This window comes from Rhineura floridana, chromosome 7, assembly GCF_030035675.1.
Source record: "Rhineura floridana isolate rRhiFlo1 chromosome 7, rRhiFlo1.hap2, whole genome shotgun sequence".
In the NCBI taxonomy this organism is placed as follows: Eukaryota; Metazoa; Chordata; class Lepidosauria; order Squamata; family Rhineuridae; genus Rhineura; species Rhineura floridana.
In genome coordinates this window covers 60,968,351-60,992,745 of record NC_084486.1, presented here as the reverse complement: position 1 = coordinate 60,992,745, position 24,395 = coordinate 60,968,351, and the positions used below count along the sequence as shown (strand labels likewise).

The following is a 24,395-nucleotide window of genomic DNA, read 5'->3' as shown; positions in this document are numbered from 1 at the left end:
GGGTGGAATCCAATTGGTGCCCCTTGTGTTTTTGTGCTAGTGGAGGTATCTGCTAACAGAAGAGGACAGATTATTTTTGCCCAATTCATCTGGCTGCCCTCACACCACCTTCTCTGGAACTGAATTTCAGGAGGCGCTGGAAGCTAGTGGGAAAGGAAATCAGCAAAAATATCTCCTTCCATTAATAGACACCTCGGCTGCTTTCCACACATGAGGCTGATTGCATTAGTTTAACGGATTTAAAAGGTGGTGCTTCTGTCCCGATTTCTAAAATCCCTTTCACACTGCAGTACCTGTTGCGTTAAAGAACAGCAGCTCTTTCAGCCGATATACCGGCATTTTGCGCAACTGTCTTTCACACAGCTTGTTTTCGTCCCTCACCCTTGCACACTCCTCACTGTGTAGGAGGTCTAAGATCTTGTCCCATCACCATGAAAGCCCTCTCCCTTTAGGATCTGACTTTTTAAATTATTTTAGTTGTATCAAGACAAGTATGTGTGGGAAATGCTGCTGCTATCTGCACTGATACAGGAATACTGGTACAACGTTCATCAGGCAAAAACCAACAACACCAACCCACGTGACTAAAGGACAGGAATGCACTGCATGCTGGGATGCCTGTCACATGAGCGGCTGCAGCTAGCAATAAACTTCAGCTTTCTTCCGGATTCCCAGCTTTGCTAATGGATTATTTCTGGTATCATTTATCACGGAAATTAGTGCTAAACTTCCACTACATTCTGCTAGAATTCTGGAGCTAGTTTGTGCGTTGTGTGAAATATCAAATATAATGCGCAAATTACCAGGTAAGAAATTGTCAGAATAACGGAATAAAGTGCAGTGTGAAACCAGCCCTCTGCTACAGCAAAAGCCCTTTTGTGAGTGCAAGGAATACGATTAAGTACAACCCTTAGTTCCCTTATCTTACTTTTGACAACTTATTTTAAAATTTTCTATATTATACTATTTAGTTAGTATAATTGGAATGCATCACTAGCCCTCTTCAAACATTCAGTGTAAGGGTGAGTGAACAACTGAGAGGAGCCACGGGCACAAGTGAGCAAGCTATGTTCCACATTGTTGGGCAGAGCTTGCAAATTCATCCCCATGCACCCCCTTATATTTACTTAACGCTGAATATGAATGCCTGAAGAGGGTTACTATTGTCTATACTATAATGATATTCTTACTGACGCTGCCTCTTTTTCCATTCCTTTTGTTTCTTGAGGGTTTTTTTAAAATAAAGCTTCCTGTTTACTGATAGGTGCTATATAAGTACTAGCTGAAATAATTGTTCAGAAGCACTTCAGTATGAATTTTATAAGTATAATTAAAATATTTGACACACACACAGGCCTGTGGAGTTTGTACTAGCTTCCTTGTAAGCCTTGTACACATTGATGAGTGAAATGATCTCCAGCAGGATGCAAGAATTTTTGACGGCAAGCGATTGCAATCTCTTCTGTTCCCTGTGGTGGGTTTAAAAAGCAACTAGGAGCTTGTGTTCAAAACAGGAGGGGAAAAAATGAAAACAAGCTGACAGTGCATAAGAAACTCTGTTATATGCACAATGTATGCAGTATAACAATTTTCTGGTGAAAATGTGGCCCTTACACTCTGGTCCCCCAACAAAAGCTGTGGTTTGCACTCTAGTCATCTCTCATTTTGACTACTACATTCTTTGGCCTTCTGTTGTCATATCTTGCTCCCTTTTTATATTGAACTTATCTGCTCACCTTTCTTATTGCTCAGACTGACACCCTACTCAAATTGCTATGCTGGCACAAAGTGGTCCTTCAAAACTGTCTGTGGCCTTGCTGCCCACCCACCCCCATCTCTCTATTCTGAGATCCCAATATATCCCTGCCTATGACCTTCATTAATCCAGCTGTACCACCCTCAGCTATCTGAAGGTTTCCCAATCCCTTAAACTACACCCTTTCTCTGATCTTCACTGTTATTCCTCACCTGACTTGCAGGACATCTACATAATGCAACCTGTCTCTTTTTTCAATCACTCCTCAAAACCCATAATTTCCACTGAGCCTTTGGCCCAGACTCTATTTCTTCCCTGACTTAAACCAAGCAGGTGTAGCTGAACTGAATGCATATCCTTTCTTGTTTACTGTGGTTTCTTTCTACCTTCGCTTCCTCGTCTCCCCTATATAAAATTGTAGATTGTACTGTCCTTGATACAGAGACCTGCCTGTTTGTTGGTACTCTGTACAGTGCCATTCATATTGATGGCCCTATATATCAATAGGATCTCTATTTAATCTTCCAGTATTGTCCTGAAAATGCTTGATTGAAATCTCTCTCTATGAGAACTTTTGTACATCTGTACATCTGTTTACCCCCTTGGCCAACCGTCAATGGGAGAATATTGCCATCATTTTGCAACTGTTTTACATCTTTTTGGCTTCCATTCTCTTGTTTACAAATATCTGATGATTCTTTTCAACTAATGACAGAGCATATTCAAGTTTCTATATGGAATTACAAACTATCAATTTTATTTATTTATTTATTATTTGATTTATATCCCGCCCTTCCTCCCAGCAGGAGCCCAGGGCAGCAAACAGAAGCGCTAAAAACTTTAAAACATCATAAAAACTGACCTTAAAATCCATTAAAACAAAACAATGTTAAAAACATTTTTTAAAAAAGCTTAAAAAACATATTTAAAAAGGGTTAAAAACATTATTAAAAAAACATATCAACAAGCAATTCCGACACAGATGCAGACTGGGGTAGGTCACAACATAAAAGGCTTGTTGAAAGAGGAAAGTCTTCAAAAGGCACCAAAAAGATAGCAGAGATGGCGCCCGCCTAATATTCAAGGAGAGGGAATTCCACAGGGTAGGTGCCACCACACTAAAGGTCCATTTCCCATATTATGCAAATGAACCTCCTGATAAGATGGTATCTGCAGGAGGCCTCACCTGCAGAGCATAGTGATCAACTGGGTATATAACGGATAAGACAGTCTTTCAGGTATCCTGGCCCGAGCTGTATAGGGCTTTGTACACCAAAACTAGAACCTTGAACTTGGCCCGGTAGCAAATGGGCAGCCAGTGCAATTCTTTCAGCAGCGGGGTGACATGTTGGCTATACCCTGCCCCAGTGAGCAGTCTAGCTGCCGCATTTTGCACCAGCTGCAGCTTCCGGACCAACCTCAAGGGCAGCCCCACATAGAGCACAACAGTGGTCAGGTTATCCCGGTCCAGAAATTTTAGTAACATTAATTTGCTGTGTTTTCTTAGCCTGTGTAGGATAGCCCATGGTTTCATCAGGTGAAAAAGTTGGAAACAAATTCTAGGGTTAAGGGCTTTCCAGCAGCACCTTGCCTTAAGCAAATGTTCATCTATCATCTAATTTATTGTGGAACTTTTTGTTTGTGTAAAGTACTGTAAAATATAAATGAGAAATTATACTTTAATTATACTTTAATAGCAAAATGGGGTGTGAAAGACAGGTTCACACCCCATTCCCTGACCATGCCCCCTCAGTTCACTGGGAACCCCCAGCAAACCACTCTGGGTTCTTTTCATCCCCATTGCATCATGCTAGGTGATGAAGTTTAACCTCCATCCAGTGCATCAGAACGGAGATGAAAATACTCTCTTCAATTGATCTAATCACCTGAGGGGGTGACAGCAATGACATCACAACCCTTTTTTACTATACTAAAGGTTTTACTATACTAGAGGAGGCCAATTAATTACCCCCATGTTAAAAATCTATAGAGCCATAGTAATATCTAAAGCTCTTTATGGGGCAGAAATTTGGGGACATTCCCTTAAACGCATCTTAGAGCCCCTTCAAAATTCCTTCTTAAAACACCTCTTGGGCCTGCCATGTGGCACTCCTTCGGCCCACATCAGAGCTGAGCTGGGTATGCATTCATTAACTGCTAAAATTGACCTGGCAGTCTTAAGATTTTGGAGGAAAATCCTACTGTTGGAGGACTCCTCAATAGTCAAATTCTGCTGGCATGAACAACTTCTCAAAGGGGGGTGGGCTCAATCCACGAAATTGTTAATTGACCATTATAATCTATCAGCGTATGACGTCAAATTATTCTCTCCAAGGGAACTCCGCAACTGGGTCTTTAACTTTGATGAGGTGCAAGATAGATCTCACATCATGATCGCTCCGTTCTCAAGTTGGTTCCCCTACTTCAAAACAAATCACTCCGTTGCCTCTTACTTGACTACCTTTCGCTGCCCTCAAAAACGTAGAGCCTTTACAGAGCTAAGGTTCCAGACAATGCCTACAGCATTTCTAGAGGGTAGATACAAGGACCTCCCAAAAAATAAACGTTTTTGTATTTGTGGGGACAAGGTGATAGAGGACCTTGTCCACTATATACTTTATTGCCCTCTTTATAACAGCCCACAACGGAAATTTTTAGATCCTTTCATTAAGCCCAGGATGGGCCTCGGCCCAGAAATTATAATTACGGATCTTTTGGCAGACAACTATAACGAGGTCACCTTTGCGATTACCAACTTTGCCATGGCTGCGAAGCACATTAGAGCCCAACTCGTTAAAGTTAATAGCACAAATCCTTTAACTTGTAGGCCCAGGCTATGACTGATTAAAAATGTTGTTTTATTGTAATGTTTTACTGGTTTTAAATTGTAATGTAATGGCCAATGGCTAGAGACATTAAAGACATTCTTCTCTTCTCTCTCTCCCTTTCCCCCCAGGCCCACATTACTGGGGAGGCACAGGGGAAAATATTGAGTTGTTGGTGCCTGGACATCTCTCCACAATATGTAGTTTTGACCTCACATTGCAGATGGGAGCTGACATGACTTAGTGCACACTGAATTAGATGTACGAACCTTCTCTGACATCCTAATCTTCTATGTGCTTTTTTTAAGGAGGGGAGCATTCCACCTTGGGGGCTCCCACTTATAATTTGATGTCAAGATATCAGTGTTTATCACTTCGTCTAATAATTCTGACAGCTAGACCTAAGGCTACAAGGCTGGAAAACAAGTTCCATTAAAACCAATGGGATTTATGTGTATTTAAATGTGTTTAAAATGAGACGTTATATATATGGTAAAGGTATATACAGAATAATTGGAGTATCTGGCTGTACATTGCCAGGTCTTTTAACCTTTTCATTACATCATTAAACTAAGTCTAGTGCCTGAGTTTTATTACATTACTGAGCAAGCCTCTTTAGGCCTGTATAATTTTGTTCTCATTAAATATTGTGTGGGAAAAGTGACATATCCCATCCTGAACATCTGTATAAAACAGAAAATGAATAATTTTTAAATCTACATTTCATTAGTTGCAAGTGTGATTATTAGGGCTCTAATTAATCAATTTAATCAGCAGGTTAATCAAGAAACTTCTGCTTGATTAATTGATAAGGACCATTTTAACTGATAATGTGATGAGTTAAAGGCACTTCTTTTGTTTTTTTCAAAGTTATTTTGATTTAGGTGTGTTACTGAAATACAGGATGAAAATGTTAACAATTGTCTAATAACATGGCAGCTTTTTTATTAAACTAAGATCTTATATTTCTTTCACTGTTTCAAAAGAACACAGTTAAGGTTAATGTGGTGTAGTGGTTAAGGTGTTGGACTACGAACTGGGAGACCAGGGTTCGAATCCCCACAGAGCCATGAAGCTCACTGGGTGACCTTGGGCCAGTCACTGCCTCTGAATACACCTACCATGAAAACCCTATTCATAGGGTCGCTATAAGTCGGATCGACTTGAAGGCAGTCCATTTTCATTTTCCATTACTTTAATTTCCTCTTTTAGTTGGTTAAATGGCAAATTATAAATCAACTAATTATCCTTTAAGTGACTGACAACAGTAGTTATATATAATTATACTGGACCTCAGCACAAATTTTTATTGGCCTGAGTAGGAGCCACAATTGGTTCAGAAAATACCTGTTACCATAGCAGCAATGGTTAGCATTTCTTCCACATAGTTAAATTCACACAAAGCTAAAATAGCCTTTGACAGCTGTGGATCAACAGGAAACTCTGACATTATTATTCCAAATTCTGAAAGGTTTCCATCATTGTCCAGGGCAGCCAAGTAATCCAGATCTTCCAAAACCTGCATGAGTCTTTCAGGAGCTGAGATGGGTAGAAACACTTAGTTACATTGGTTGCTACATTCTGTCACAGTTCAGTGAAATCCCCATGTAAACTGAATGGGATTAAATGCTAGGTATTCACAAGATTACACTAATTAACCTGGAGGGGGGGGTTCAGGAAATTACAGATTTGTTTGTATGATTTCTGCCCCAGATAAATTAGTGAAAAGTATTTTTGACTAGAATGTGTAAATACTAGGGTTGCCAGGTGTCCAATTTTTCCCCAGAGACTCTGGATTTTTGGGGTCCTCTCCAGGTCTCTTAGCGAGTCAGCTTACTCTCAGCACTCTCAGCTTTTCATTTAAAATTTCATTTCTAGGTCATCTGGTTCATGAGATATACACCAAAACGTCAGTCATCCCCGCCCCCTGCAACTTCTGCGAAATAATCTCTTAGCTGGCTGCTCTAACCCCGCCCTTTCAGGTTTGTAGCCAATAAGTGAAGTCAGGGTTGTGATTGACAAGGGATTTCTGGGCCTCCAGGCAGTACGTAGACCACATTGCAAAGGTAGAAAACTGTTGTTTTTTCCTGTTTATCTGAAAATCTCATAAATTGAGTAAGTATATAGCTTTCAGCAGCACCAAAAGTCTTTTTTTCTCTTGTGTGTAGGAGTCAAACAAGTTTACATTTTCCTGGGCTGTTGAAGAGGGCAATGTTTTGAAAACCTTCCCAATATGAAGCTTTAATCCAATACTTGTTTTTCTGGGAGTAAAACTGCAATGCTAATCCCACATACCTGGAGTAAACCCAATTGAATTCAATAGGACTTACTTTTGAGTAGACATGGCTAGGATTTTGCTGTAAATTAATGGGACTTTCGAGTGAACATAGCAAAGGTGTTGTAAATCCTATTTTTAAAGCAATTAGACAGAGCTTGCATAGGTATCACTGTTTTTATTATGTAGGATACTAATACTGATTTAATTTTTATTTTTAAAAATGTTCTGCAGTGACCAACTGGTTTTGACAATAATCTACTATATGGGGTCTGTGTATTTTTACATCTCCAGTGTGTGTGTGGGTATAAGGAGTCTTCCCAACAACCCTGTGAGGTAGGATTGCCAATTGGAAACCAAGGCAGCTCACAAGAAGAAATAAATCCCTTTAAAATCCCATAACCATAAAAAAGTATAAACGGTTGCAAAATAGCTTAAAGTGGCATGATTCTGAATTTTGGGTTGGGTGAGTGTTCCTTAGCACTTGAGACTGCAGTTCTGTGCATGCTTCCCTGTTTGACTAAGTTCCATTGAATACTTGTTTCTTTGGGACTTGCTTCTGAGTAAACAATCATAGGATTGCACTACAAATATATTTACAGGTTGTGTAAATAATAAACATCTTTGACAGATGCTTATATAAATATTTCTTCATATTATGTCCCAATTTCATACTATGGTTGTACAGTAGGACCCCACTCATACGGTGGGTTAAGTTCCAGACCCCCGCATAAAAGCAAAACCCGCTGAAAAGCAGAACTCCTTCAATAAAATGGTGCCTGACACCCGAAAAATGCCGCATAAGGGAACAAGTGCCATATGAGTGGGGCCTTACTTTAATTTAAGCTTCCATATTAGCGGAACGCCGAAAAGCAGGCAGGCAAAAAGCGGGGCCCTGCTGTACATTATTACTTCCTCTACATTTTAAGTGGTTCCCCTCTGTTGTTTTCACCCTGAGGGGGAGATTAGGCTGAGAGATGGTGAGTAGCCCAAGGTCGCCAAGTAAACTTTATAGCTCATATCCATTTTAAAAAATTAATTAAAATGATTTAAAGTTTATTAAGTAGATTCACACAATACATTTAAAGCACATTCAACTTGCATTTAAAGGACATGACTTCCCCTAAAGAATCCTGGGAAGTGAAGTTTCCCCTTCACAGTTATTGCTCCCACTACCCATACCAAACTACAGTTCACATGATTCTGTGGTGGGATTCATGTCCTTCAAATGTGTGTTTAATGTGCTTTAACTGAATGATATGGATCTGCCCTAGGTATGCTGTGTATTCATTAGTGAATTGAAAACAACAATTTTAAAATATACTTTTTTAAACAGAGAAAGGCCTGTAGCTCAGTGGCAGGGCATATGTTTTGCATGCAAAGGTCCAACATTCAATTTCTGGAAAAGACTATTGCCTGGAATCCTGGAGAGCCAATGCTAGTCCATGTGATCAGTACTGAGCTAGATGGTATCAAATGGCCTGAGTCGGTATAAGGAAGATTCCTTTGTTCCTAAAAGTGGAAAGAGATCCAAGGGCCACAGTGACTCTGAAATTTATTTATGTATTTTATTTCCAACATTTATATACCACTTTGTGCAGCTGTGGCAAGCTGAGCAGGCCCTAGCCAGCTGGGGAGGACTAGCCTCAGAGGGAGGCAATGGTAAACCCCCTCTGAATACCGCTTACTATGAAAACCCTATTCATAGGGTAGCCATAAGTCAGGATCGACTTGAAGGCAGTCCAGGCCCCTGCCTCCTTATTGTAAAAAATCTCAAAGCGGTTTACAGAAGGAATTAAAACAATACAATTATTGGCAAAAACAGTTAGACAGGTATTTAAAAACATTAAAAATAATAAAACAAAGTTAAAAACAGACAAAAAATACAATACCTTCTACCTGCCTGGGTAGGCTTGCCTAAACAAAAATGTTTTTAGCAGGTGCTGAAAAGAGTACAATTAAGGTGCCTGCCTAATTTCAATAGGTAGGGAGTTTCAAAGCGTTCGTGCTGCCACACTAAAGGACTGATTTCTTATAAAAGCAGAACAAGTACTATGTGGCACCCGTAACATGGAAAGCACACCTTGAACTTGGCCTGGTAGCAAATTGGCAACCAGTGCATAGGTATTATGCGGTGATAGGGTCTGATTCTTGTCAATAACTGCAGCCCCGAAGTCAGGTTGTACTGCATGGGAATTTCCATGACCTTGGCTGACTTGCTGCCAGGATTTTTTTAGTTTTGGTTTTTGGTTAGGAATCCTGACTGGTTGTGGGATGCTGAGTTTTTTGTCTTACTCATAGGAATTTTGTTGTGGTTGTTATAGCATTGCATTTAGAAAATCATCACTGTCTTTTTTGTTTTTCTGTTTGCATTTCATTTACCTTTAACCTCCCTTACAGCCATTGAAGCAACAGCCATTGAAGTTGCTCAACCCCCTTAAATCCAATAATGATGCACCTTGTTGGTTGCATGATGGTTTGTTTCTTGCCCAATAGCGGTAAAAGAGAATTCACATACTGCAGCATGGCTGCAATTGTTGTTTTTTCCAAGCTGCTGCCTGTGACCAAACCATGTGTGTTTTCTCTCTGTCAATTATTATTCACTGGAATTGGGGTGGCTGTCAAAGTGAGTTTATAGCAACCCCCAAGGTAGACAGAAAAAGGTAGAGAATCTTCTTACTCTTACTCATTTCTCAAACCTCTTTCTGAAGTGAAGAGTCAAATCTGTAAAGAAGTTTGGAGCAGCCATGTTAAAAGGTACAGACAGGGCATTCCAGGCAGGGGGTTGCCAATCCTGCTTGGTTATGGATTATCGTTGCAGAGGATCCCTAGTCAAGCTTTACCAGCAGCCCCATCCAAACCGTATCTACTCAGAAGTAAGTCTTATTGAGTTCTATGGGGCTTAGTAAGTGTGTTTAAAATTGCAGCCTTCAGGGGCATCCATCTTTACTCCTGAGTGCCCCTATCTACCATCTCCACAACACTAGGCTCTGTTCTTCCTACAATGGCCTTCTGGTGACTGGGCTGGCCTGAGGGCATTTAAACCCTTCTTGCCATAAGCAAGTAGGCTAGATTAAATGTTCCCTACCCAGGCTCTATCTTTTAGCTAAAATTTCAAATCAGAGAAATGTTTTTGTTTGAATTGTATGCGCCAAGCAGCTGTGGTTGATGCTTAATCTATCATGCTTAATGACATCACTAAGGCCCGCCCCTAAAATCTCAGGGTTTGGGATGCTTCTGACCTGGCAACCCTAGTAAGTACCCTGAACTAACTTCGCTGGGAAAATATCAGCATGGCTCCTTAAATGGGGCATCTTGCCTCACTTACTTCAATGGTTAGACTGTCCCCTAAAATAAAATGACATTGGTATCAATCAATAAAACAGTATATCCTGTGAGATTGCAGTTGTCATTTCCCTTTTTCCTTGTTCTTGTCCAAGTGAACCTCTTGTAAAAAAATAATATATTTAACATTTATATGCTGCCTTTACTCATCTTCATGGCGGCTTACAAATGTTTGAATAAAATTGTCTTCCATTTCAGCAGGAAAGGGACAGACTTCCAAATGTAGATCCACCCTAACACAAATTGATAGATCTATGTTTGATGTCTACTTTGTAGGGCCATGCTAGTAAGCTAATACCCTCTGGTTGTGTCCTCCTGCAACCCCTCAGTTGTAGAAGCAAGGCAAAGAGCAATCACCGCCAGAAATGCCCACTCTTCTACCAGTCCAGGAGCCAAACAGAGGACTGCCTGGGACAGCATGTCATGGCAGCTCCTGCCACTCTTATAAGCAGCTGGCAGAATCTTCATAGGACTAATGGTACTAACTTTTTCCTGACAGTCCTGATAGCTGACATTCTGGGCTACCTTGGCCTTATCACTGCGGCAAAGAAGAGCACTCCCCAGAAGCACAGGAAGCCTTCCCAGATTTATTCTCATTTTTGTGAGAAACCCTTGGTTCCACAGCAGGAGTGATAGATTATTGTGATTTGAACAGTAGTCCTTTCTCTGGCCCTGACATTTCCCCAGCCAGAGAAAAGAAGCAAGGGGATGCTTGGTGCAATCTGCTATTAGGAATGCCAGGAAATTTGAACCACTGTCTGGGGGAATGGCTGGTGCTTGTGACTGCAGGAAGTCTGTTGTCCTATTATCCTCTGGCTTAGAATGCTACTTGATCTTTGTGGCTGGATTGGCAGTTCTTGTTTTCTCAGGATTCTCTGGCAACAAGTTATTTTGCCCCTGCCTGTATTTGTCAGGCATCCAATCTATTCATGAGGGACAGTATAGTGAGTACTCCTCCTAACCAGTAACCTATGCTGGATGAGGTGGTGTGGATTTCTCCTGGCAACTTACATGCATCTTGTGTATGGGAAGGTGTATTGAATGGGTTAGGAGACATTCTCATAGCTTCCCTGCCATCGCCATGTATTATTTGGTGGCCATGTACATAGCTAACTTAGGAACATGTGTTGGGAAAGCTACAGCATAACAGCAGCCATCATAGCTGGACCACTGGCTCATCTGAAAGGCTGCAATACTGTGCAGACTTCCTGTGCACTTATTTGGGAATAAATATTTAGACATAAATATTTAGAATAAACTCTCTGACTAACTTCTAATGCAGGCAGTGGGGAACCCGAGGCACTCCAAATGTTGCTGGACTACAGCTCTCACCCTCCCTGACTGTTGGCCATGCTCTTTAGAGCGGATGGAAGTTGGAGTCCAGCAATATTTGGAGGCCACAGGTTACCCACCCCTGCCCTACCCAGGTGTCTGCATGCTGGATTTAAGGAATGTTGCCAAACAGCTTGCATTTCTGATAAAATAGCTTAAAATATGCAGCAAAGATTCCATGTGTTTGTCAAGAGATCTTATTTAATATTATTAGAATTCAGATCCCTGCCTGCACATTATAGAGGAGAATATAGTTATTAGCCAGCCTGTAAGGTTTAATGTGATAAAAGACATGTCCTTGAGAAAGTCAAACCATTAAAGAAGAAAACAGGTTGGATATTGAAAGGGAAAAAAGTTTGAGAGTTTTTTCACTGAGCCATGAAATGAAAAGTAACAGCTGATGAATGGGAGAAACCAAGAGTCAGTGACAGAAAAATAGGGATGCAAAATTTAAAAGGAGAGGAACATGAATGGCTACTGAGTCTTCAAAGTAATTACCAGGGAATCATGGTAAACTAATTTCTATAAATCAGTAAAGCAGATTGTATTGTGAGCTGAATATATGGCTATTGTCCTGCGAAGCATCTGGCTCTGCAGCCAATTCTAGTCCCTGGGGAGTCTTACTGTTTTGCATTTTTATATCTCCGAGTTGGTTGCTCTGAGACTGGGAAACAGGCATGACTCTAGGCTTTTGCTTCAGTATTATAATAAAGAAGTGCTTCATTTTTTATTATATTGGAAAGGACAAGTTAATAAATGCAGATTATACAGGTGAAGGAACAGTAATATAATAAAATAAAACCTTGAATAGGATTTTCAGATATTAGTCTGCATTTGCAGGCACAAATGCAGCCAATATAAAAGTTATTGTAAAAATGACAAAGGTTCATTTGAGAATTCTTTATGGTATTCAGATTTAAATAAAGCTCATCATAAATAAGAGAAACAAAAGCAGCATGTTTAATTTTGAAAGGCTTTTATTTAAAGGGACAGGGACATATAGTGCTTTATAAAAGAGATTTTTAACAATATGCAGTGTCATTTTTATTATGTCTGGCCTGCCAAGGTCAGTGTTACTGGGAGCCAAGAAGCAAACTTCATTTAGGGCTTTGTGAATCAAGTGCTGCCATAGTGCACTGAAAAGGCATCAGCCATAGAAAACTGTAAATTATATTTGTTTGCTCCATTGGATCTTGTGTTAAAAACAAAGTGATGCTTCCTTAACCTGTATTTTGCCTATAGAAACTGGTTAGAAATCTAATACATGCTTAAAGTGATAATTATTATGCAAAGTAGTTTGTAATTTTACTGAAAATATGTTTAAATATACCTAATCATTATTTGAGATTCTCTTCAGACAGAACTAGATGCTACATGGCAACATGGATTTGTTTCTTGTAACACTGATTATGTGTTGTTCTATACATGACGTTAGTAGGAAAAGGGGAGAAAGACACAAAGCAGCAACATCTCTGTATCTGCATATCTTGTATCTCTTTGAGTTCCATACTGTAGTGCCAAATATTTCCAGAAGACATCTTGATGTGAGGGCCCCATTCCCCCTGTCCCATAATTCTTGCCTCGGGATCCCTGATTTATGGGGTGTTTATTGCTTTTGCACCTTATCCTTCTATAGTATTGGAGTCTGGAGAGCTCAAAGCATAGGATTTCTGGTATTGTTTATAATAAGCTGACAAAGAAGTTTTGCACTCTGCTTATGTTAAAACCCAGAGCTTGGGAACTAAAACAATCAAGATGAGCTTGTCTCACACCCCTGCTTGTCCAGGGGGGCTTGTTTATGGCTTTCCCAAGCTGAGAAGGGACAGTGAACTTAATTGGATTGCATATGTTCTCACTCTGCTTATGTAAACAAAAGTCAGACTCTTGTTAGTCAAAATAAAGCAGCTATGCCCATGGAGGGAGGGCATGGGCAAAAGCTGCAAATGAGTGTCACAGCTGTATTCCCAGCCCAGGTTGTAACCAATACAGGGTCAGAAGAGATAAACAAAAGTCACCTGTGTAAGAACCCAGCAACCTGGGTGCTGGGAAGATAATGATCTCATAGGTATAAGGTGCCCCAGATGGTCTTTTGGGTATAAATACAGGTCCCTTGATCTGAGCAGGTAAGCCTCGGCACTGGCTTGCAAGGGCACACAGCTTGGTGTAAAACTGGGCCAAAAGGTATCCCTCCGCCTGTTGCTGATAATGAGGCTTCCAGCAGGGAGAAATGGAGGCAAACGTAAGATCAAAGCTGTCAGCACCAGCTGCTTGAGTGTAAAAAAGTACAGCCTGCTTGTTATGATTCTCAGCTTGTTAGACTGTACAGCTTGCTTCAATAAAATCACTACATTTTCCTTCCTCATCAGTGTATTTCATGGTCATTCAGATCTCGAACCTCTTGCCTCAGGAAAGGGCAAAATCCTTTGGCAAAACGCATACGCAGTGTTATTTGCTGTCTTTTAAAATGCCACATTTTCATTTAAGCAAGTTTAATGCCACAGAAGTCAAAAGAAAGAACAGAACATCTTATGTCTTAGTAGGAGTTCAGTCACTTAAAAAAAATCTGATGGCATCATCAGTGTTCCTTTCTACAGCTATAAAAATTAAAATTACCCTCATGATGGAGATGGGGAACTGATGCTGAGAGTGATTTCTTAAAGCCACCTTAAACTTATCATCTGGAAAGACCCCAGCTTCTTGTTGTTGTTGTTATGTGCCTTCAAGTCGATCACAACTTATGGCAACCCTATGAATCAGTGACCTCCAAGAGCATCTGTCATGAACCACCCTGTTCAGAGCTTGTAAGTTCAGGTCTGTGGCTTCCTTTATGGAATCAATCCATCTCTTGTTTGGCCTTCCTCTTTTTCCTAGCATTACTACTGTCTTTTCTAGCGAATCATGTCTTCTCATTATGTGTCCAAAGTACGATAACCTCAGTTTCATCATTTTAGATTCTAATGATAGTTCTGGTTTAATTTGTTCTAACACCCAATTATTTGTCTTTTTCGCAATCCATGGTATCTGCAAAGCTCTCCCTCCAACACCACATTTCAAATGAGTTGATTTGCTGTCCAGACCCAAATCTCATGTGGGTGAAAATATGCCAGTGCTATGGCAGAGAAGTGTCGTTACTTTTAAACATAGGAGAAATATGTCTGCCTTTTGGTCTTTCCCAGCTCTTTACCATAGCATCTGGACTGAGCAACCCTCGATTTCACATCTGAATGCTGAGAACATTGGTGCTTAACCACAGGAGGACAACAAACATACTATGCTGCTTTGCAAATAGCTACATTTTTCTATATCTTGCCATGAAAAAAGAACAGCTTTAATTGTAGTCCTCAGAAACAGGTGTGCTTTTACTGTGCTGGCCCAATGGGCTGTAGCTTGGGGCATACTTTGACTTATGGACATTAAACAAAGAGAAGGTTCACTGGGTGGCAAATGGCAAACTGTTTAAATTATTGTTTTGGCTTAGCTAATCAGTTCAGCAATGTTGCAGGATAAATAGTTGACTTGGGAGCACCCATCCAAGCCTAGTGCCACAAGATACCACTTTTCCAATCTATTACATGTACAGAGAACTTCTATAATGTAATCCTTCCACAATTGATAAGTTGTACAGCTTTGAATTACCCTGTTGTGCCACTCTGCATTTATTATCATTGGTATTCTACCCTATCTCAAAATAAATCAAAGCTAGTTTAGGCTGAAAGATTGGCTGTCCTAAGATCGCTGTACAGTTTCATGGCCAAAGGGGAGATTCTAATTTAGATTTTGCATATGTAAACACAACACTCCAATTCAACCTGCTCTTGGGAAGTTATTGTGCATTTTTTAAAACAGATAATAAATACACCACAGCTGAACGTCAAGAAGACTAAAGTAATGACAACATAAGATTTATGTAACTTTAAAGCTGACAACGAGGACATTGAACTTGTCAAGGATTATCAATCCCTTGGCATAGTCATTAATGAGAATGAAGACAATAGTCAAGAAATCAGAAGGAGGCTAGGACTGGGGAGGGCAGCTATGAGAGAACTAGAAAAAGTCCTCAAATTCAAAGATGTATCACTGAACACTAAAGTCAGGATCATTCAGACCAGCAAAGCTGGTCTCTGCCACTGACTAGTGGTTCTTCCCTAACAAACCAGGTATGTTAAAAAAAACAATCTAGGATTCAGATGTGCTCTTATTCCACCCTACCTACATAACCAGCTGCCTTATACTAGATCATGCTATTTGTCCATTTACCTCGGTATTGTTTCCTTGCATTGGCAGCAGTTCTCTAGGGCTTCAGACAGAGGCCATTCTCAGATGCTCTTGGAAATGTTTGATAGGGATCAAACCTGAGCAGGACTCACCCAAGACATTTTGCTGCCTGACGCCAAGGATAAGTTAGTGCCCACTACCATATCATATACGGATGCTGACCAGATTAGTGGTTGAATCTTATTTCAGCACTGGTGAGTGGACAGCTCCTTCTTCCACCACACCCGGGAGCATCAGGTTGGCTTAGAAGGCCCAGATCTGACCTCCAACATTTTGCTGCCATTCCTCATCCCCAACATCTTCCGCCTAGGTAGCCACCTTGTTCTGTCTAATGGCAGGGCCAGCCCTGAACGTAGGCCTCTAGGCAGTGGAGCTGGTCCATCAAGGAGAATGGGGTGCGGTCCCACCAACTTTTGTCTGGCCTCAGCCGGCCTCCACCAGCTTGCCTTACTTATGACCAGTGCAGGGGGTGCCCACAGCTGTCAGCTTTCTCCTCCTTAGTTTCAGTGCTGCCCTTGTACAACTCAGCAGGGAGAAGGATGGAGTCACAGAACCAGCTAACTCTTCCTATCATCAGCTCTGCTCTCCACCCTACCCATCCCAATGGGCACCAGTGTTTCCAGAATGCAAAGAATGTGTCGTACCACTGACCTACAAGCCCTCCCCTGGAGGCAGTGCATTCCTATGAAGTGCCCGTACTGTTAAACTGTTAGTCAGGCCTGGCGCTAGCATACAGCTAGGTTGGGCACTGGCCTGAGGGCCAGGATCTCACGCAGGGCCCCAGGAGGCCCTCCTGGGATAAGCGCAGGCCAGCAGCGGGCAGCTTCACAGCAACAAAGTCTATCCTGCTCAGCTGCGTAGCTACTGTGCAAAGATAAGGAGTTGCTAAGGAGCTGCCCCGGTCTGTCCTGAGTTTCAGGCATGGGAGGAGGGGCGGGGCTTAGTGGCCTATAGCAGCAGAAGAGAGGCAATGCTGAAAGGAGGAAGCAGCTGAGAAACCATCTCTCTTCTAATGTAATCCCTGCTGAATTCAAAAGGATTTCTTCCCAGGAAAATGTAGTTAGAATTGCAGCCTAAGGTTGCAATCCAGTACATGTCTACTCAGAAGTAAGCACCACTGGATTCAAAGGGGTTTACTCCCAGGTAATTGTGTATTGGACTGCAGCCTAAGAATGAGATGCGGAGCTTGGAAGGAAGGTGAGAAGGCTTTCCTGGTTTTCTTAGGCTGCCATCCAATAATGCTACTCAGAAGTAAGCTCCATTGGATTCAATGAGGCTTACTCCCAGGTAACTGCATTGGATTGCAGCTTTAATTACACAGTAATTATTGCTTCCCCACCCCTTTGCTCCGTTCACTCCACTGATCTGATAGCGACTTTGTGTGAGCGTGTGTGTATATGCATACATGTTAAGACCTTTCCTCTCCTTTTACAGGCAAGCTTCCGTTGTTCAGGCTTGTCCTGGGGCTTTTGTACATGAACTCTCTCTCTCTCTCTCTCTCTCTCTCTCTCTCTCTCTCTCTCTCTCTCTCTCTCTCACACACACACACACACACACACGCACACGCACACGCACACGCACGCGCGCGCGCGCGCGCGCGTTGCCATCTTTCACCTCCACAGTTCTTTATCTCCATTCTGCTAATGCCTCCTTCTCCTCCTTTAGCCATGTTCTTCACCTCCGGATCCTTTTTCCCTCCACTCCATTCTTCACCACCACTATCCGTATTTTAAAATAATTGTTTTCTCCACTCCACCTCGTCTCATTCTCCGCCTCCTCCCTCGTCACCTCCTACCCATCCAAAGAGCATGAGGAAAGAGCGACACTGCACAGAAGCCCAGTTTGAGGCACATGATTTTCATCCACAAATCAGAGGAGCGGAAGACTTCCCCTGCTCCCCCCCACACAAGTAATGCCCAAAAGTAATTCTGGAAACGTTACAATTACTCCACAAAAGTAGTAAAATTACTCCTAGTTCTATTACAATCAAAATGGAAAGGAATTACCCACTTGTTACTCAAAAAAGTAATGAATTACAAGTAATTCGTTACTTGTAACTAGTCACTTCCAAGCTCTGCTCTTGAGAAATTTGACAGAATGCTGCCCTAAGAATTGGCAGTGCTGGTGAGAGACCAAAAGCCTAAGTCAGTGAGGGAAGCAGGGTTAATTGCAGATGAATTGGCCTCCCACCAAGAGAGAGCCCCAGGCTTGCTTTTGTCCAGAAGTGGGAAACTTCAAAGGTAGCCAACCTGTGGGGGAAGGAGCAGATTGGAGAAGGAAGACCTGGCAGCCCCCGTGAAAGCCGAGAGAGGGAGAAGGATTGTCTTCGGTTCCAGCAGCAGCTATAACATCAAATAAAGCAGCTATGGTTTATGTTTTCTGTGCCATGCCCTGGTTCATCGCAAGGATGCCTGCCCACGTTTGGTCAAGAAGCCGGGCGCTGGGGGGATGAGCAAGGGAACGAAGATTGTGACACTCAGCTTGGGCCAACTTGTTTACCTGAATGGTAGTGTGGCGGAGAGGTTTGTTGTTGTTATGTGCCTTCAAGTCGTTCAGACATTTGGCGACCCTACGAATCAGCGACCTCCAGCAGCATCTGTCATGAACCACCCTGTTCAGATCTTGTAAGTTCAGGTCTGTGGCTTCCTTTATGGAATCAATCCATCTCTTGTTTGGCCTTCCTCTTTTTCAACTCCCTTCTGTTTCCCCCCACATTATTATCTTTTCTAATGAATCGTGTCTTCTCATGATGTGTCCAAAGTTTCATCATTTTAGCTTCTAATGCAAGATTGTTTATCATAGCACAAGGCAGGGGTTGTCTGTGGTTCAACTCCTGGATTGTGCTGGGAATGAGAATTTGCCCCTCATGTCAGCTGGTTGTGTCCCTGTTTTACTAAGAAAGACTTCTGCTGAGGGGCTTTTGCAGGAATCTTTGCAGCCTGTTCCTGGTGTGACTTTGGGACTGTATTTTTTCCAGTCTGATGCATGTAACAGACCTTGTGTTCCTCAAAAACTGCATTCTACTGTAATGCTATTGCTGATGCGTTATTTAATGCTGAAGTTACTAGTAATTCTGATTGCAAACCTGTTTTGTTTAATGTTCCTGTCATTCCTAAAGTTAATCTCATGGGAGGAAGGGGGAAAGTTAAACCTTCAGACAAAAAGGGATTGGGAATTATTTATTTATTTATTTTATTAAATTTATATACCGCCCCATAGCTGAAGCTCTCTGGGTGGTTCACAACAGTCATATATCAAATACAATAAACCACATATTTAGACAATTTAAAACAACTTTAAAATTTTTAAATTCTTAAAAAGTTAAAAAACAATTTTTAACACATACTAAAATGCCTGGGAGAAGAGGAGAGTTATGACCTGGCGCCGAAAAGATAATAACGTTGGCGCCAGGCGTACCTCATCAGGAAGATTGTTCCATAATTTGGGGGCCACCACTGAAAAGGCCTTTTTTCTTGTTGATACCCTCCGAGCTTCCCTATGAGTAGGCACCCGGAGGAGGGTCTTCGATGTTGAGTGTAGTGTACGGGTAGGTTCATATCGGGAGAGGCGTTCCATCAGGTATTGTGGTCCCGAACCGTATAAGGCTTTATAGGTTAACACCAGCACTTTGAACCGGGCCCGGAAACATATAGGCAGCCAATGCAAGTGGGCCAGAATCGGTGTTATATGTTCGGACCGCCGGGTCCCTGTTATCAATCTGGCCGCTGCATTTTGTACGAGCTGCAGTTTCCGAACCGTCTTCAAAGGCAGCCCCACTTAGAGCGCATTGCAGTAATCTAATTTAGAGGTTACCAGAGCATGAACAACTGAAGCGAGGTTCTCTCTGTCCAGATAGGGACATAGCTGGGCCACCATCCGAAGTTGGTAAAAAGCACTCCGTGCCACCGAGGCTACTTGTGCCTCAAGTGACAGGGATGGTTCTAAAAGAACTCCCAAGCTACGAACCTGCTCCTTCAGGGGGAGTGCAACCCCATCCAGAACAGGGCGAACATCCACCATCTGGTCAGGAGAACCGCCCACTAACAGCATCTCGGTCTTGTCTGGATTGAGCCTCAGTTTGTTAGCTCTCATCCAGTCCATTGTCGCAGCCAGGCATTGGTTCAGCACATTGACAGCCTCACCTGAAAAAGATGAAAAAGAGAAGTAGAGCTGCGTGTCATCAGCATACTGATGGCAACGCACTCCAAAACTTCTGATGACCGCACCCAGCGGCTTCATGTAGATATTAAAAAGCATGGTGGACAGAACTGACCCCTGCGGAACTCCATACTGGAGGGTCCAGGATGTCGAGCAATGCTCCCCCAGCACTACCCTCTGGAGACGGCCTGCCAAGTAGGAGTGGAACCACTGCCAAGCAGTGCCGCCAACTTGCAAATCAGCGAGTCTCCCCAGAAGGATACCATGGTTGATGGTATCAAAAGCCGCTGAGAGATCAAGGAGAATCAGCAGAGTCACACTCCCCCTGTCTTTCTCCCGACAAAGGTCATCATACAGGGTGACCAAGGCTGTCTCCGTACCAAAACCAGGCCTGAAACCCGACTGAAATGGATCCAGATAATCGGTCTCATCCAAGAGTGTCTGGAGCTGGCTGGCAACCATTCGTTCTAGGACCTTGCCCAGGAATGGAACATTTGCTACCGGCCTATAGTTATTAAGATTTTCTGGGTCCAGAGACGATTTCTTCAAAAGTGGTCTTACTACCGCCTCTTTCAGGCAGCTAGGGACCACTCCCTCTCGCAATGAGGCATTAATCACTTCCCTGGCCCAGCCGGCTGTCCCAATCCTGCTAGCTTTCATCAGCCAAGAGGGGCAAGGATCCAACCTAGAAGTGGTTGCACGCACCAGTCCAAGCACCTTGTCAACGTCCTCAAGCTCTTCCAACTGAAACTCATCCAAAAAATCAAGACAAGGCCGAGCTCTGGACACCTCATTTGATTCAACTGCTATAACATTGGAGTCTAAATCCTGGCGGATGCAAGAAATTTTATCCTGGAAGTGCCTAGCAAATTCATTGCAGCGGGCCTCAGATGGCTCCACCGTGTCCCTAGGGCCAGAATGCAATAGACCTCGGACAATTTTGAAAAGCTCCGCCGGGCGGGAGATTGAAGATGTAATAGTGGCAGCAAAATATTGCTTTTTTGCTGCCCTCACCGCCCCTAAGTATAACTTAGTATAGGCACTTACCAGTGCATAATTGCATCCATCAGGAGTTCGCCTCCATCTGCACTCGAGCCGTCTCCTAGCCTGTTTCATCGCTCTCAGCTCCAGAGTGTACCATGGGGCTTTATGAGCTCTACACAGGAGAGGGCGTACAGGAGCGATCATGTCAACTGCCCGGGTCATTTCTGTATTCCACAGTTCAACCAGGGTTTCGACAGGAGCGCCAGCCCTATCAGCCGGAAAACTCCCCAGAGCTCTTTGAAAATCACCAGAAGTCATCAGTCTCTGGGGGCGGACCATCTTAACAGATCCCCCACCCTTGCAGAGGGGAAAAGCCGCTGTAAGTCTAAACCTCAACAAGCGGTGATCTGTCCATGACAAAGGGACTGATGTAAAACTCCCAACATTCAGATCACCATCCCCCTGTCCAGTTGCGAAAACCAAATCAAGAGTATGTCCTGCTACATGCGTTGGGCCAATAACATATTGTGACAGCCCCATGGTTGTCATGGAAACCATAAAGTCGTGAGCCGCCCCAGATAAGGCGGTCTTGGCATGAATGTTGAAATCCCCCAGCACCAACAGTCTGGGGGATCTCAACAATACATCCGAGACCACCTCCGTCAGCTCAGTTAGGGAGTCCGTTGGGCAGCTGGGTGGGCGGTACACCAACAGAATCCCCAATCTGTCCCGTTGGCCCAACACAAGATGCAAGCACTCCAGACCAGTAGTCACATGGACAGGGTGCTTGGAGAAGGAGATGGAACTCCTATAGACCACAGCAACCCCCCCCTCCCTGACCCTCAGATCTACACTGATGTTGAATCAAGTACCCCGGTGGGCACAGCTGGGAGAGACTAACTCCTCCCTGCTCACCCACCCAGGTCTCAGTTATACATAGAAAGGGGAGGGTGGTGGTGGTCAATAATAGATGCAAAAAAGGAAAGGGGGCGTAAAACCCAAAATGACCAATAAGGTTCTGTAAGTAGTTTATTTTCTCTTCTTAAAAATGCCCAACGCGTTTCGGCTCTATTATATATCAGCCTTCGTCAGGGGCTACAACACAAACACATACATACGTTTACTCAATTAATACCTTGTTTACATTACATTCAAAATTCTTATTAAACTGTAAGAAAACACACAATTATAAAAGTTACTTACATTCCTCTTTGTCTATTTGTTTTTCTAACTGCTTATAGCATTTTCTTCACCTTCTTTTTATATATTTAGTTTTGAACTTGTTAAACCAAATGGTGTACTTTTATATGTGGAGTAGTACCCAGCTGTGATGTGTATTTCATTATCTATTCAGAAATTGCTTGTAAGGGATCCTCTAAAAATTTCGTGTCACTACAAAATCCATTTCTCCATTTAAACCTAAAGGAGACATAGTTTTTAAAGCCAAAATCCACCATATTTCTCTTTTTAGGAGTCTGTTGTTATCTTGTCCCCACACTTTTTCTACACCCCAAAAATGAAAATCTTTCGTAGTATGTTTACATTCAAGAAAATAATCTACTAATGGTGAACCCTTTTTGTTACATCTTCTCACACGGGAGGGAGGGGGAATTCAGATAAATGTGGAGATGCAAAATAGCTCCCACAAATTATACTCCAAATGAAGGCTTTCTGGAATTTGTATTGATCCAGTATTAGTTTTTGGAAGACTTTAAGAGGTGGGTGTGTTTCAACCTTATATATATATATATACACACACACACACACACACACACAAATATAAAAATACATCAATGAAAGCAATTTGTGGGAGCTATTTTGCATCTCCACATTTATCTGAATTCCCCCTCCCTCCCGTGTGAGAAGTCCCCTCCTCAAATGTGTCAGAAAAAGATAATGTTTTGAGAAGTTTGTCCAAAGAGGTCAGTGGGCTACAAAAGAGAACCTAATGAGAGGTTTGAGGCCATCAGTAAGCCAGGAGAAGTGTCCCCTTTGAGAAGTTTGGGTCATTCTCAGCAAGATCCATACTTCCCCTCTGAGCAACATGTGGCTGTAAGGATACTGGCCATTCTCTCCCTTATAACCCACCCCCTTAGCCTCACACCATCCACTTCCAACAGCAATGAAGGGCTACAAGAACACTGGGCTACATTGCAGGGTTGTTGTAACCCCCCTCTTTCTCAGCAGTTGAAGAGGGGGGCAGAAACCTGCCCACCAAGGACAGGAGGAGTGTGGAGGTCTCAGGGATCTTTTGCTGGAAACCCCAAAGAGCACCCAAGAGGGCAAGGTAAAACAGAGAGAGTTCAATCGCAATAGAGAAAACAACAAAGAATAACTAGCCTAATACTTACAAAAAGCCTTTTCGGTGTTTAGCCACCTCTCCTGAGAGAGATAACAGTCAGGATAGTCGATGGCAAAATGGAAGCTCACTGGGCAACATCAAGTAGGTATGATGGGACCCAGAAGAGGAACAAAAATTAGAGTTTTCTTCCCATACTTATGGCAAAATCCCCCAGCCACAGGCCAGAGACAATTAACCAATGGGGCCAAATCTTACATCCTCCCTGCAGCCTGCCAGATGTCGAGTCTTCCATGGTGCCCGTCCTCTGCTGACAAGAAGGTGTTAATTCGGGCCTCTGATTACACATCTCCCTAAAACTTCCCAGACTTTAGATCTTGTTGGAGCCGGGCCTCTGCTGATAAGAAGGTATTAGGTTGGGCCTCTGATTACACATCCTCCCTGAAGCTGGGCAGACAACTGCCACTCATGGCCTCACTGCAAAAACCAAATGTTAACCTGTGAAGATCCCACAATTCCCTGCTACACAACCATCTTGGATGCAGGTTTTCATGACATGTTCCCCTTTTTATAAAGACGACATTAGAGGTTCAACACCTCTTATTTCATCATTAGCTCTCAGCAGAGATGGCAGAAGAACCAGGCAAACAAACTTGACAACAAAGAAAAATCATTTACTTAATCCCTAAGCGTAACATGCTATTTCTGGCCCACTAAAAAAGGTAACTTCAACAAAAATGGAAAATCCTTACAAGAAAAAAAGGAAAAATCTCTTTAAAGGACAAGTTGAATAAAAAGGTTCCTAAACCAGGTTCCAAGAATGATGGAACAACCACTGTGCCCACTGATCTTCATCCACACAAATCCACACTGTTCTTTACACACATGTAGCTATGCTGCTCTGCAGAGTTGCCATTGCAGACCACCTGCATGAGTCTCATGGACCACTTGTGGTCTGTGGCCACACTTTGGGAACCCCTGCTCTTGATGTTGTTAGACTAACAATTCCCCTCATCTCTGACCAAAATTAATAAGAAGTTTTTACACTCGATCAGTGAAACACATATTCAGATCCTTTCCAGTAAATAATGCCATTGGTCCATTTAACCCTGCGCTATCTCCTTTGACTGGCAGTTCACTAGGGCC

At 42.6% G+C, this 24,395-nt stretch overlaps 1 protein-coding gene across 1 annotated transcript in view; it reads right to left on the bottom strand.

Annotated features, from left to right (window-relative positions):
- DHX32 (DEAH-box helicase 32 (putative)) overlaps positions 1 to 24,395 on the bottom strand; it is a 57,961-nt gene that overhangs the window by 5,382 nt on the left and 28,184 nt on the right. The window contains 3 exon segments of the mRNA XM_061637696.1: positions 1,351 to 1,403; positions 1,405 to 1,498; positions 5,929 to 6,120. Of these exon segments, the coding sequence (XP_061493680.1) occupies positions 1,351 to 1,403; positions 1,405 to 1,498; positions 5,929 to 6,120 (339 nt within the window).